The sequence below is a fragment of the Pleurodeles waltl genome, chromosome 2_2, assembly GCF_031143425.1.
Source record: "Pleurodeles waltl isolate 20211129_DDA chromosome 2_2, aPleWal1.hap1.20221129, whole genome shotgun sequence".
In the NCBI taxonomy this organism is placed as follows: Eukaryota; Metazoa; Chordata; class Amphibia; order Caudata; family Salamandridae; genus Pleurodeles; species Pleurodeles waltl.
This window is the reverse complement of record NC_090439.1, coordinates 784,655,139-784,671,569: the sequence shown is the minus strand read 5'-3', so window position 1 is coordinate 784,671,569 and position 16,431 is coordinate 784,655,139. Positions and strand designations below refer to the sequence as shown.

General features: G+C 48.1%; 1 protein-coding gene across 1 annotated transcript in view; it reads left to right on the top strand.

Annotated features, from left to right (window-relative positions):
- The window catches only part of LOC138282619 (myosin heavy chain, clone 203-like), a 262,838-nt gene that overhangs the window by 140,249 nt on the left and 106,158 nt on the right, over positions 1-16,431 (top strand). Inside the window, exon 7 of the mRNA XM_069220406.1 lies at positions 885-1,039. Within this exon, the coding sequence (XP_069076507.1) occupies positions 885-1,039 (155 nt within the window). The remainder of the gene's footprint in view (positions 1-884; positions 1,040-16,431) is intronic.

The window sequence follows — 16,431 nt, the reverse complement described above, 5'->3', positions numbered from 1 at the left end:
GTTACATAATGCCATCAACAAACATGCTATGCTGTAATTGAAAATTAATTACCTCTTCATTTTCTGTAACATTCTTTTACTTTTCATTAACAATATTTAAGTACAACTCCCAAATAGTACACTACTGCACTAGAACATACATACTAAAACATTTAATTTTGGCACAAAAATGGCATGCACTTTTTATGTTTCTCTACATGCAGGTTCTCCCTCCTGCATACAACACAAGATCCAGTCTGATTGTTGTAGTGTTGACATTTCATATGTGAGGCATACCAATTTCACACAATCTCACATGTACAAAATTTTGAAAATCTGCAATTGCGTCAAGTCCATGGATGGTTGCACAGGAAAGCTCATGCGCCACCCATGGAATGCCTACCAGCTTGCAATTCAACATAGCACAGTACAAGTAGGTGCATTGTTTTACATCTCCTTACAAATTCATTAATGGAGGTTCAAAGCGCTTGTTGCGTTACTTTGTAAATCTAAATTAAGGAATTGCTCTTCCTTGTGTCACCTTGTGTGATGCAAGGACAGCACAACTCCTTAATAAATCTGGCCATTAGTGTTTTTGAGTTTACTATGATAGTTTGTACAAGTGCAAATATTTTTACCATGCACACGTTTGCATTGTCTCCACGTTAGAGGTCTTATAAGTTCAAACATGTTCAGGTTTATAGAGCTCTTTCCCTGATGTAGCAGATTCCTCATATAGGGTATGAGCACAGTACTTTTTCCAGAATAGCACACATTTTTCAATTTCAGCACCTGATATGTAATATCATCCTCAGAGATCAACGAGTCCATCAAATACTTTTGAGGTCTGACTTGTATGCCCTATGACACTGATGTATTTTCAAACACCTAACCTTTCTGTTTAGCTTCACCACCAGGTCCAGCAGCATCAAAGTGTAGAAGCTAAGCTAGCAGAAAACCGAACAGAATTACTGAGACTGCAGACATCACTTCACCAGCTGGAAGAGAACTACCTGACAAGCAGCCACTCTGTGCAGGAGCAGATTGTACTGGAACTTCGGTAGGACTCCCTCAGCATACATTTTTTGTTATATTGGCTTGCATATAAAGTATGACTGCTAGTCAAAGGGTTCTGTGATTAAATCATTTAATCCTCCATGACGCGTTCCTAGATTGTGTGCAGTTTACGGGCTGAAGACTAGAAGTAGTGATGACAAACAAAATTCCTTGCCTTATGATGTATATAAAAAAATGACACATTTAAGTTATCTTGTACAACTTTGATAAGGGATTGTATAGTGCAGGACTGTTATGCGGTTCCTACTTGGTAATAGGACTGCAGGTTTAGGTGGACAGCCCTGCCGAGTGTGGGAGGCTAAGTGCAAACCACACTGTTAGTAGTTGTCGGCCTAACTCCTGGCTAGCTCACAGTACCTCACCCGAACCTCCAAATCTGTCGGGTTAAAAGGTGATTACGGCAACCTGAATATGACACTTCGACTCTCTAGGGAAGCCGTGGAAACAGAGTGTACCCCTTTCACTCAGTTACTCACGCATGCTAAGGCGAGACACAAGAAGTGAGATAAGCTTTCAATACATTTACTGAAGCGTTTGCAATCTAATTTTAAAAGCATGTGCTGCGCTAATTAAGCAGATGAAACAAAGCAAGGTAACCAGCATTACAATCAGGGTGAAGAAGGTAAACAACCTCAACACGTTGTGGTTGTGTGTGGTTCTATAGGTTGTCGAGATTCCTACCTAACCCTATGTCTACATCTGGTGGTAGCAACCCTCTGCCTGGCACAATTATGGAATTGGTCCCAGCCAGTCATGTAGATGGCAAAGATTCGGCTGGGGGTGCCTGGGACTACAACTCCCAGCAGTGCAGTGTGGCAGGAGGGCCGCCAGTAACTTCAACTACACCCGTAGGCTCATAAAACTGACTACTTGGCCCCACTGTGCGGGACGCAAAGATTCAGGCGGGGGTCCCCGAGACTACAACTCCCAGCAGTGCAGTGTGGCAGGAGGGCCGCCAGTAACTTCACCTGCACCTGGAGGTGCATAAAACTGACTACGTGGTCCTGCTGCACAGGAAGCGGGCGAGATGCGCCCGGCCAAAGAGTGGGCCAAGACTGGCCCTGTCTTTGCCTGCCATTACCCTGAGGAGGCTAGGCTGGGTCCATTCTTTTGGCTCCTGCCCATCAGGACAAGAAGGTCCTCCTATTTACCCATACTTTTAGTATTCAGCTGATTGTTCATATATTGTATATCATATACTGACATGGTCAATAGGGAGAATTATGAAATTACAAATTTTCATTTTAGCCTAGAATCCATTTTGCTTTGCCTGGCCCTATGATACTCAATGATAACAAGCCCTGTTGTTGAATTTCATGACCTTGATGAACCATGATTATTGTTTTTTCTCATTTATGCTTGGAACGTGTGATGATGCAAAGCTTACCACTGTTATGTACTATTGCATGCTACCTAGCTTAAGCAACCTGTATGAAGACATTTATTTTTCTGTGCACGTACTGCTCACCAAAGTGGAAAGTTCCCACGTCTCCATTGTCGTCATATGGTGCACCTAGGCCATTGTTTTGATAACTACTTTATCTGTCTTTTCATTGGACTTTGTTTGAATATTATGAAATTATAACTGAAATCTTAACTGTGATGTTCGAGAAATGATCATGTGTTGAAGTTTGATTGGACAATTAATGAAACATTGTTGTGGTTTTCATATATAAAATTTATATTGAAGTTCCGCAATTCGGACTCTTAGACTTGACTTTTCATGTCGTTGTCCCTGTGTCATAAATAAACCTTTCTTTTATCTTTCCTGATGAGTTCCTTTCTCTGTTTTTCCTGAGGCTTCTACAGAATCACGGGGTAAAGGACAGTTCCCAGGGAATGCTCAGTACCACCTTAAACTATTTCTTAGAAAGGGCAGTGGGGGTGGTGGCTAATGAAATCAATTTAGCTAAGTGCCTTTAGTCCCTTGATTTGTGTGAACTCCAAGCTGGCTTGGTAACCTTTGAGGCACCCCCAGGAGAACTGAAGTTAATGGGGACACGAAGGAGGGTCATCGGCCCAGAGAACGTGGAACCAAATGTCCAGGTAGTTGACCAGGAGCAGGGTTCTAACCCAACTGAGCGAACTACCTTCAATGTGGGTATACCAGCAGAAGCGCCTGTGAAAAGAAAGCAGTAAAACAGGAATTCAAGTACGAAGGAGGTCTCACACTTGGGTTGTGAAACTGAGTCCCAAGCTGTAATTAATACGACTAAATTAGAAGTCACTGAATTTATTAAAGCTGTTATGTCAGATTTGCTCTTGCAAGTGAAAGAGACTGTTGAAGCTTGTTTGTTCCCCATAAAGGACAAGTTGCAGGCAATTGAGGAGAGGGTAGCAGATTGGGCCACCTTGCGCACCTCAGTTACATCAAATAGTAGTGCCGCTACTTTAAGATCGGAAGAAAGGGATCATGTTAGTCAAATATTTGTTGGTTCAAGGGAGAGAGAGAAACTAACCTCAAAGTCCCAGCAGGTTTCTTCAGGTAGCTCTGATGGTGCTGACAGTGGAACTTACTGGGATGTTAGGCAGCCCTTTGCTGGCCTGTATTTCTCCGCAATCCCCCAGCCCGATTTCAACAGCAAGTCCTAAAACCCAGGTAAGGGAAAAGAGCCTTAGTCGCCTAAGCCTCCCACCAGAGTGTTGCCCATATGTCGCTATTCTCACTAATGTCCCCTGCTTGCCACCTCTAGTGGAGGAATCTATGGTTCAAATAAAGAACAAAGTTTGTCATTGGCTATCATGGAACTCAGATTTTCGGGTAGCGGAATCTGATGACATTTTATTAGTCAGAAGAATTGGATGGGTCTGTCCACAGGCAAAATTGTTGAAGGGGGACTATGTGGTAATCAACTTTGGCTACCCTGAGTTAGCTCGATGGCTGGTTTTTTCCATCTCACCTCACTCTAAACTGTCTGAAGGTATTAATCTGGTCCCATTAGGTTTTTTTTTACAAGCATTTGCATTCTAGAGTGGTCCAGAGTCTGCTGGATTTCCCAGCTATTGGTAGGGTTGAGGTCGGGTAGCAATCTAGGTATGGATCCCCTGTTGCGACTGTTGTGACTAACAACAGGTTCACTGCACTATCTTATTTGGAGTACAATGATTGACTATGTGATGATGCTACAGATGACAATGTTGTTGATGATGTTGTAAAACTCTCGGCACTGGGAAACCAAGCACATGGTATCCCTGTCTCTAGGCCCAGCTTTCCCAGATTGCTTGGAAAATAGAATTTGGATTATGAGTTGGAAGGGGGCTTACCAATCAAGGGGGCCTGGGGAGCGACCTTACGTGTAGTGACTGGTAAATAGTCCAACCTTAGTGTTCCAATAGAAGCTCGGTCCAAACATGTATCATTGTTCTCCTGGAATGTTGCAGGCCTAACAAGCAAAATGGTGGACCCGGAATGGCAGGGGTACTTTGATTGGTTTCATTTCTGTCTATTTCAGGAGATGTCTATTGGAACCAATACATAAGCCAGGATATAGAACTTTCTAAATCAATGCTTCTCCTTTTATGAAAGGTAGACCATCAAGGGGGTTGTTGGTATGGATTCCAAGGACATACTGGGGATTAGGGTAAAGGCACAGGATGGGCGGGAAGTCTGCTTGTTTAATGTTTACATTAGGCCGAAGAAGCTTAGTGTGGAATCTTTGGTGGTTGCGGACCTTGATAGAATTTTAAACACATTAAATCCAAAAGTCATTGTCATTGTGGGGAGGGGATTTTAATTGTAAATACGAGCCAATTAGGGAACAAGAAACTGTGTTGGAGGAGGAGAACAGAGCTAGAGGCATTCACTTGCTTGATGCAGGTCCTGCTGTACCATACACTGTAGCGTCTATGCAATAATTTCAGCTAGCAGTAGGACATAATCTTCGAGCTTGCAATGGCAGGACAGTGTCAGATTGCCTTAGTGCATTCACATATGTGAAGGGACCAGCGCGTTCGATAATAGATTACATTTGGCTGAGTGTAAGTAAATGGGAATTGGTTGAAGACTTTGCAGTGGACACTAGGAGAGATAGTGACCATAACCCCCTCTGATTGTTTCTGAGTGAAGGCTTCATTGATCTACGTTCAATAGCCAAGGAAGCAATGTAAGTCCAACCATTGATTGGGAACAATCGGAGATTGCTTAGGTGGCCTTCTATACTGTGTAAATAAGATAAATTGGCAATGATTTACACAGCATTTGCAGATATGCTATTACCATACATCGGCTAGCCGCACTTCAAAATTCCAATAATGGCCATTCACTCCCATTTTGCTGAGGAGATAAGGAATTAAAATTTACCAGCAGTAAAACAAGGCCAACCCCAGAGGAAAGAGCTGGACAAATCTGTGATACTCGGGAAAGTGTAGGCAGCCAAAAACACAGCTTCTATTAGCACAGAAGAAGAACAGTAGGGAAGTTCAAGGGGCAAAAGCAGAATACAAGAGCATATTATTGGAAGCGCAGAGGGAATGGGAGGATTCCCATTGGAAAGATCTGGTTGAAGCAGGGAAAGGGAAAGACAGTGTAAAGTTTTGGAAAATCATAGCTGATGTTAGCAATGATGCTTATGTACATACCAGTCATCATTTAGACCCTGAAACTTGGGTCAGGTATTTCTCGCAGCTGTATGCGGACCTGGACGAAACTGATAATAGCTACCTTCGAATAGAAGATCGAGCCGTAGTGGAAGCGTCTGATGGGGAGGAGGGCTTGGTTTATAGTGAAGGCGGGGAAGGCAATAGCATGGTTCCATTCACCCTAGAAGAAACGTTGAATGAAATAGAGGCAATCAAATCCAAAAAACAACAGCTCTTGACAAGGTCCCAGGGGCATGTTTAAACACTCTAAGGAAGCTTGACCTCCATACGTTAATATTCTTTGTAATGCAGTTGCTTCGGGAGCACCAATTCCAGACACGTGGAGAGGAGCTGAGGTAGTCCATTTGTACAAGGAAAGAAAGAAGCAGTACCTCGTAAATTATAGGCCAATTAGCCTGATAGAGTGACCGTTTGGATGGATGAGCACAAGGTACTTACTCAGTACCATGCTGGCTTTAGGTCACATGTAAGCACAATAGATCAGGGGTTTAGGTTTACGTGCCTGGTTTGGAAGTATGTCAAGTTAAGATAGGGACATCTATACATTGCTTTCATCAATCTAAAAACGGCTTTTGATTTAGTACACAGGGGCTTGTTGTGGTCCTCACTAAAGGAACTATGGCCCTCATTATGACATTGGCGGTAAACCCCACTTACCGCCATGCTGACTGCCGCCAACATTACCGCCACCCATATTATGACCCACACATAGCAATCTGTCACTATACAGCCACACACAAAAGTCCGCCAGCCTAAAGGTCAGTGATAAACCGGCAGTACCAAAACCCACACCGTTACGCCAACAGAACTACGCCCACATCATTATCACCCACGAAACACCACATTGGACAATTCAAACTACACACACCTAACACCCATACACACACCACACCCACAACCACTATAGAACACACACACACACATTACCCACAACCCTTTACCATTACAAACAAGTGCTACAAGAGAGATAGCAAAACCACAGACAGGACCACAGACACACACCACCATCCATGCACCTTACATCACACACCCCAACACAGCACCCCACACACCCTCACCTACACCACCCACAATACACGTATGGCACCACAACGACACCCCAGGTTCTCTGAAGAGGATCATGGTGGAGGAAATCATCCGGGTAGAGCCACAGCTATTCGAATCACAGGTGCAGCAGACGTCCATTGCAAGGAAGATGGAGCTATGATGGAAAATTGTGGACAGGGTCAACTCCATGGGACAGCACCCCAGAACAAGGGATGACATCAGGAAGAGGTGGAACAACCTATGGGGGAAGGTGCCTTCCACAGCAGCAAGACACTAACTAGCTGTAGAGAGGACTGGCGGTGGACCCCCACCTCCTCCCCCACACAGGAGCAAGTCTTGGCAATCATGCATCCTGAGGACCTGGCAGGAGTAGCACGATGACTGGACTCTGGTAAGTCAAATCTCTATTACTATTACCCCCCCTACCTGCATGCCCATCACAAACCCCCACCCTTACCCTCACTCCCATCACTCCACCACCTCACACACACACACCACCATCACAACCCACCCATCCCAATACCAAGCCCTGCATGTAACAGCAATGCACGGACCCCCATCACAGACCTGTATGGACACCCATCACCAAAGCTTGCACATTAGAGAGAATCACCTAGCCTACAAAATCACTACTCACACAAGGCAAAGCGGACAGGGCAAAAACAACCATACAGGACAACACACCCATGCACAAGATAACACACACATAAACAATAACACTGCATTTACATCCCCACAGGTCCCCCACCCAACGTCACCGGAGAGGAAGTGCCAACAACTTCCAGTCCACACCCAGAATAGGCCCACAGTGATGACAGCAGCTCTGGACGCCTGGATCTGGATGACCAACCTGGCTCATAAGGGATCTCCGGACAGTCGGTAACCCAGGCACAGTCCCATACCACTACAGAGCCTCCCCCATCAGGAAACACCACCACAGTACCCCCCCAGCGGGCCCATACCTCTGTCCTCAGAACACGTCAATCAGCAGTGTGTCCACCACTACCATGCCACCCCAGAAACACAGGACGATCAGAGACCTGGGGTCAGTGGCAGTGGGCGCACGGTTCAGGGGACAGAGGCACAGGACAACAGGGAAGCTGGGAGGACTGCTGTGCGACCGGGGGAGGAAAGGCCCAGGGAACCAACTCTACAGAAGGCACTCACCAACATCCTGGGAGCATACCACCATTCCCAGGAGACGATGGGCCATATACTGGACAAGTTTCAGGAGACCCAGTGGCTGTAGGAGGGACAGTGCCTGGGGATCAGGGAGGACTTGAAGAACATTAACACCTCCCTGGTCACCATTGCAGTGGTGCTGGCAGACATGGCCAACACCATGAGGGAGGCAGTGGCATACCACCGGGCCTCTGACACTAGCCAAACCGATGAACAGCCTTCCACCTCCGCTGCCGCTAGTTTGCAGGAGGCCCCGCCACAAGAACAGGCCACCAGCACCCCACTCCCTGCAGAAGGAGAACCACCCCGCAAATGGTCCCTGCGATCCAGGCAGAAGCCAGAGAACATTGCCAAGACCCCAGCCAGGAAATAAGACTCTCCTGAATGTCACCCTTGTGTCTCAATCTGTCACCCTGTCTACCTTGAACTGCCACTGCTCCCTTTCCTGCGCCCCCTTGGACAATGCACCTATGATACAAATAGACTGGACTTTCCTCCATCATCACCCACGCCCATTGCACATCCCCCTCTAACCATTAGCACTTAAATAAACACCATTTGAATAAATACAAGTATGGAGTCTGTCAAATCATTTAACCATGTATTTGTTTAACAAGCTTTAAACACTGCAATATAACTGTACAGTATTGTATACATAGGAATGACCTGTAGTTGGCTGCAGTCAACACACTAGGAGCGATAGTGGGACACAAATATCTGAAAATAGAGATGCCAAAGGGTACAGTAAGTGGCCATAGAAGCTGGAAAATCAGCCTTCCAGTGACAATGTCAAATAAAAACAGTCAATGTAAAGTGTTATTACAGTGTCTTACCTGTGTGTCATTTGAAGTACTGTCTAATAATAGCACTTCTGTGGTCCTCATCCTCTGCCTCCTCATCTTCACTGTCAACAGGGTCCACTGCTGCCACACGCCCATCTCCAGCCTCATACTCCTGTAGAAAAGGCACCTGGTGACGTAAGGCAAGGTTGTGCAACATACAGTATGCCACGATGATCTGGCACACCTTCTTGGGTGAGTAGTACAGGGATCCACCTGTTAGATGGAAGCAACAAAACCTGGCCTTCAGGAGGCCGAATGTCCTTTCTATTATTCTTCTTGTTCGCCCATGTGCCTCATTGTAACGTTCCTCTGCCCTTGTCCTGGGATTCCTCACAGGGGTCAGTAGCCATGAGTGGTTGGGGTAACCAGAGTCACCTGCAAATATCGAGGGACAACTGTTAGACACACACTAACCCTTAGGGCCCACACCTTACCCATACATCAACAAACCCTGGGTGGGAACCAGGGCTCACCTATTAGCCACACTCGGTGCCTCTAGAGTTGAGCCATCACATATGAGATGCTGCTATTCCTCAGGATAAAGGCATCATGCACAGACCCACGATACTTTGCATTGACGTGGGAGATGTACTGGTCCGCCAGGCACACTATATGCACATTCATGGAGTGAAAGCTCTTTCGATTTCTGAACACCTGTTCATTTCTCTAGAGGGGCTGGCAAATGCAATATGTGTACCATCAGTCACCCCAATAATGTTGGGGATATGTCCCATAGCATAGAAAGCCGCTTTCACTGTGGCCAAATCCTCCACCTGGGGGAAAACGATGTAGCTGCGCATGTGTTTAATCAAGGCAGACAATACTCTGGTCAGCACTACTGAGAACATTGGCTGAGACATTCCTGCTGCCAAGCCCACTGTCACTTGGAAAGAGCCACTTGCCAGGAAATGGAGCACAGACAGGACTTGCACAAGAGGGTGGATCCCGGTGGGCTGACGGATAGCAGATATCAGGTCAGATTCCAATTGGGCACACAGCTCTGTGATTGTGGCCCTGTCCAGTCTATAGGTGAGGATAATGTTCCTGTCCTCCATTGTTGCCAAGTCCACCAGAGGCCTGTACACAGGGGGATGTCTCCATCTCATATTCATCCGCAGCGGTTGCAATCTAGGGGGCAAACGGTGAGTAGCTGGTCAGTATTCCATATTTCCAAACACTACACTGCATTGCATGTTGTGACTGTAACACAATATTGTTGTATAGGCCCAAATGGTGCCTATGTGTACTGTGACGCAGTTAGGTGCCATGGCCTGCCCCCCCCCCCTGAAATGGCGTCCTCCTGTCCTGTACGGAGGGCCATGTGGAAATGAGGTAATTCCACTGACATTGTGCACTGTTGTGGCAAGTGGTCAAAAACTGCAGTGCAACTTCTCATTGGATCCCATTGGGCCCTATTGTTTACAGTGGCCACTGGTGATGTACGCCGGCGGTGATGGTATGCAGCGCCGCAGACGTGACTGCCATTTTCTATCTATTTACCCACTTGCTACCTGACCTTCAACAGGAGAGGACCTACACTGCAAGTGCTGCTGTGACCTGTGCCTGGAACTGACCATGGCTTGTGTCACTGGGGAAAGGGACCCTTCCTTCGCCGCTGCGGAGTTGGAGAGCCTAGTGGATGGGGTCCCACCCAAGTACCGAATGCTGTATGGACCTCCAGACCAACCGGTGAGTACACTGTGAGCACGATGCATGGGACATGAATGCATGGAGTGCTGTGTGTGAAGTCCTCATGTGGGGGGGGGGTTGGTGGAAGGGCCCTGGGCTGCGTGCTGCATGTATGGTGGGCAATGTCTGTGCGTAAGGGGATGGGAGGCCTATAGTGGGACATGAGTGTAACAGGCTGGAGGGTCTGACTGATACCTTTTGCTATGTGTATATTTCTGCAGGTCAGCGCCCATCAGAAAAAGGGTATATGGCGTGCCATCGCCAAGGACGTGCGGACCCTGGGGGTCTATGGCAGGTGGAGCACCCACTGTCGCAAACAGTGGGAGGACCTGAGACGCTGGGCAAGGAAGACGGGGGAGGCCCAGCTGGGGATGGCCTCCCAACGAGGAAGGGGTGCCCGTCGAACCCTGACCCCCCTGATGGCCCGCATACTGGCAGTGGCCTATCCGGAGCTGGATGGGAGCTTGAAGGCATCACAGCAGCCCCAAGGGGTTGAGTACAGTTTCCCAATATACTACTTGCGCGTGGTGGGGTGGTCTCCGGGTGGGGGATGTGGGCCTGAGGGTGCCCCTAGGCCAGGCCGGACATTGCAAGGTAGGTCCCATGTTGGGCAGGGTATGATGTCAACAACCTCCACCGAAGCTAGTAGATATCCACTACTGGGCAGGGGTCTGTGGGTCTCAGGTATGCTGTTATTGGCGTTAGGTATTACTGTCCATGGCCGGGTGACTAGCATTGTGACTGGTAGTGCATTGCCTAATGCGTAGGGCTTTTCCCTGTGTGTGTGTGTGTGTTGTGTACGCCAACGGTGGTGTTGGAGCAGCCATTGACCAAGTGTATCCTTCCTTTGTCTCCCCCCCCCTTTTTGTTTTGTCACCCTGTCCTTCTGTGCATTAGCATCATCTGGCGGAGGAGCTGAGGTACCGGCGACGGAGGGAGCTGCATCCCACATGGCCCAGGAGGCTGAATCCACCAACGGTGAGGGCCCCGTTGGGATGGAGGGTGAGGGGAGCACCACGGCAGAGACAGTAGGGGACAGTTCGGACAGTGATACCTCCTCCGATGGAAGCTCCCTGGTGGTGGCAGACACCTCTGTGGCCACCCCAACTACAGGTACAGCCACCACCCCGTACCAGCACTGCCCTCCCAGCAGCCCCTCAGCGTGTTTCCCATGCCCGATCACCCAGGAGGGTGTGCATCTCCTTCGCCCCAGGCACCTCAGGCCCTGCCCCAGTTATCCCTGCTGCCCTGAGTGAGGAGGCTATTGACTTCCTGTGATCCATCTCTGTTGGGCAGTCAACCATTGTGAATACCATCCAGGGGCTGGCAGCCTATTTGCAACAAACAAATGCATTCTTGGAGGGCATTCACTCCGACATGACGGCCCAACAGAGATCAATCCAGGTTTTGGCCTCTCTGATGGCAGCCATTGTCCCTGTTTCTAGCCTCCCCCCTCCAACTTCCTCTACCCAATCCCATTCCCCTCAACCCCAACCTATCCCAAGCACACTGGCAGACCAGCATGCACACAGGACAACACACAGGAGTGGTTCAGGCAAACACAAGCACCACACATCATCCCACAGGCACTCACACAAACACCATCCAGATGCAGACATACCAACATCCACTGCCTCCACTGTGTCCCCCTCCTCCTCCTCGTCCACCTCCCTCCCAGTTGTGTCTACACTCACATCTGCATGCACTACATATTCATCCACTTCCTCCATCACCAGCATGCCTATCACTACACACCCCTCACTAGCAGTCACCACCCCCACATCCATGCACACGTCCCCTGTGTCCCCTCCCACTGTGCCCCCTCCTCCCAAAGTACACAAATGCAAGCTCTCAGACACCCAACAGCCATCCACATCACAACAGCATCCAGCCCATGCACCTGAACCCAAACACAGCAGACAGACACCTCCTACAACCACTTCCTCTTCCCCACTCCCAAACCTTCACCCTCTTCCCGCCCCAATGTCCCTAAGAAGCTTTTCCTCTCCACCGTTGACCTCTTCCCTCCACCTCCCCCCACCATCCTTCACATCGGGCAAAGGTGGTCAGAACTCAGGCGAGCACCTCAGCCACCCAGTCCATGGCCACAGTACTGTCAACAGCTACTGCAGAGGATCCCGGGAACCAGCCAGCAGCACTGAAAGTGTGCCTGCAGCAGGTGCATCAAGGAAGGGCAAGGAGGCACCACCAGCTGCGAAAGGGAAGGGCAAGGAGGCACCACCAGCTGCGAAAGGGAAGGGCAAGGGGCCTGCACCTGCAGGCAGGAAGGACAGGAGGTCTGGTGCTGGGACTCATTTGGAGCTCCTACCACCAACCATGGAAGTTCAGCAGGCCAAAGCTGCAGGGGAAGGGCTGGAGTCTCCCCCCACCACTGCCAGAACCACTGCCAGCAGCAGCAGCCCCAGTGGGCATCCGTCCAAGGCTGCAGGGGAAGGGCTGGAGCCTACCCCCATCATTGCCAGCCCCAAAACCAGCCCAGCCACTACCATCACTGAGCAGCCGTCACCGCCGGTGGGCAGTGTGTAGTCCTGCCTCCGTGGGCTGTAGTGCATCCTGGACCCTGCAAATCCTGTGGGTCTGAGAGACTGTGACCTTGCACTCCCCAAGATCTGCATCACAGGGCACAATGCCCCCTCCAGAACCAGTGGAAGAAGCCATCCACTCACCCCATCCTTCCCAGAATGAAACACACTGGGCACAATGCCCCCTCCAGAACCAGTGGAAGAAGCCATCCACTCACCCCATCCTTCCCAGGATGAAGCACAACAGGCGCAAGGCCCCTTCCAGAACCAGTGGAAGAAGCCATCCACTCACCCCATCCTTCCCAGGAGGAAGCACACTGGGCACAATGCCCCCTCCAGAACCAGTGAAAGAAGCCATTCACTTGAGAGACTGTGGCCTTGCACTCCCCAGGCCCAAGCAGTGGGCAACCCACCCACTTGAGAGACTGTGGCCTTGCACTCACTCCCCAGTACCAAGCAGTGGGCAACTCACCTACTTGAGAGACTGTGGCCTTGCACTCCCCAGGACATCGCACAGGGCATGCAGCCTCCTCCACGACCAATGGCGTTGTACCATCTTCCAGCTGAGGTGCCCCCCATTCCCTGTCCCCCTGAGGTGCCTGTGTATTTTCGACCTGATGCCCCTGCAGTGTTCTCTCCGTGTTTTTTCAGGAGTGAGGTGGGGCCTTGGCCTATGTGGTGTGGCCCTGTGGCCCACGGACATTGAGGACTGGGCAGTGTCCCTTCATTTGTAAATATGTATATACGTTTGTATTTTGATGCCATTATTCATGTTATTTTATCGTATTACACTCACTTTCTTCCAATCATTTTGTCCTTGCATTATTCCTGAGGGGTACGGGATGTATATGTAATGTTACTGCATCTGGTTGTGTGTATGGTGTTGGGGGTGGGGGTGTTGTGTGTTGCGTGTGTGTCACTCTCTTTTTCCTCCCCCCTCCTTTGTTGCTAGGCGGCAGTACTCACCGTGGTCTTCTTCGTCGGGGTTGCTACTCATAATGCAGGAAAAGGTAGACAAGCATTGGAAAAATGTGTAACGGCAGCTCCATGGCGTTGTGGTTGTTCCCTGAGTCTCCAGAGGCGAGCCCTTTGACTTCTGTGTTCTGTTTCCACCGTGCTTTTGATGTCGTTGGTACTGCCCTGGAAAAGGTGGCGGATAGCCTTGTCATAATACATTGGGCGGTACATTGTCTTCTGCCTGGCTGTTGGCGGTTACCATCATGTTGCTTGTTGATATCGCTGTGGCGGTCGTGTGTTTAAGTGGCTGTCTCTCTGAGCGGTTTCCCCCATGGTCATAATTCCTTTTTTTTTTACCGCCGGCCTGTTGGCGGTATTACCGCCCCTTTATCACCGACCGCCAGGGTTGTAATGAGGGCCTAAATGTCCCTGGGGACCTTTTATTGAAAATCATTAGGCTGTACCAGGCCAACTTTGCTAGGGTCTGGTGGGGACCCCAAGGTGAAGTTACCTATCCCATACAGGTAAGAAGAGGGGTAATGCAGGGCTGCGTATTAGCTCCCATGTTATTCTCCCTTTGTGTAAATGACTTGGTAGACCATCTTCTGAAGTGTATCCATGACTCTCCAAAGTTATGTGTATCCCTCATTCTAGCACTATTGTTTGCCAATGACACTATTTTAGTGTCACAGACGGTGAAGGGCCTTCAAAACCTTTTAAACTCATTCAGTAGTTGTTGCAATAACAGAGGTTTGGTGATTAGCACGTCAAAAACCAAGTGTATGGCAATTAAACCGCACGGGCTTTAAAAAGAATTTGTCTGTGAATGGGAATAACCTGGAGTTTGTGGAGAACTTTAGCTGTTTGGGTGTAATATTACACTCCCTGATGTCCTGGTCCCTGCAGATAAATAAATCCAAGACAGGTTTGGCACAGAATTTATGGGCTATCATAAGAAACAGCAAACTTCATTTTGTAAAGCAGTTTCACCTGCACTTGAGATATACAAAGTAAAAGTGCAAGCAGCGGCCCTACATGGAGACGAATTGTGGGGAATTAATAGATCAGACATTCTTAGAATTGAGGAAAATAAGTGTATGCTGTCCCTATGGCATCTTCCTCTGGTTCCAGTTTTTTTAAGATGTGGGAATCAAGAGACTAAAAGATCTGACCTCTCTAAGACCCTTGCTTTTTTGGATTAGTATCTGGGCAACGCAAGATCTGACCCATTACAGGGAGGGTCTGCTTGAAGTGATGAGAGTGGACAGATGTAACTCCCTTCCCTGGTTGATCTATGTTACAAATTGGTTTGGGAAACTAGGTTTGAATTCTTTTGGGGATAAACCAGACTTGTTGACAATTCAGTCTAAGGCCTTGCTTAAGCAGGCCTATTGGTCATTTCTGCTTTCAGGACTCCATCAGAGTTCGGAAATGGGGAAACATACAGAACAGTTTCTGTCTTTCAAGCCTATTCCCTGTTTCAATCTATACTTGGATCAAGTCTTGCCAGCAATAGCTAAAATCGTGTACATTAGATTCTATCAACGAGTTTACATCAAAATGGGGGAAGGGGTGTTGAGGGTGGGGGAAATTGCACTGATTGCACTTTATGCTTGCAGAATATGGGTATTGCTTGTGATATGTTTTTCTGCTCAGCTTACACCACCCCCAGAGTGAAGTGGATACAACCTATTTGTTATAATAATTTAGGCTTCAGATAGTATGCAGAAGCATTAAGGGTTTTACATACTGACTTGTCCAAATCCCTGACCTATGGGGTCCGTAGATAGCTGTAGATTGTGTGGCATATTAGGAAAAAAGAGGCCTACTGTTGTAAAGATGAGTAATGTTTTAAAGGATTGTTTTTATCTGATGCTTTGTACAATGCTTTATTTGTTTTATTGTTTTCATATGTTTTTGCTTCTATGTTTTTTTACCAAAATAAAGATTTTGTATTTGATTACAATCCTTTCCTGAAGCTGGAAGTTCAGCACCAGCAAAACAATCTGTCGTACAGTACGCGTCCCAGGATGGTTATGACTGGAATGCCCTCTGCCCTCCTTGGGTCAGTGTGTAGTTTATATAATAACCCATGCCACTTTGGGACCAGAGATCTGATGTAATGCTGTGTCTTGGAGATAGAAGTTAGTTCCTGGACGGGCAGTTCGAGTTAGCATATTGTGTACTACCTTTAACAGCATTGGAAAGAGAATATTAATTATATGTAAAAACGAGTATAAAATGTGAATGAAACACAAACTGTAAAACTAAGCTAAAACAGAGGGGCCAATATGGGTACTAAAAAGGTCCTAAGGACAGTGCATAATTGGTAAAAGAGTGGGGTGCCAGAAGCTCTGCTCAGAAGCCTGCTGCTGGTGCAATTAAACATCAGCCCGCCGAAGACCAAATGTGGTAGGCTTTAATCCATCTCATGCATCTTCAATCCATCTTCAGTCCCCTACCAGATACTCCCTGCCCCTTTATCTCACTCTTCTAGATTGCTGCCCTCTCTCTTT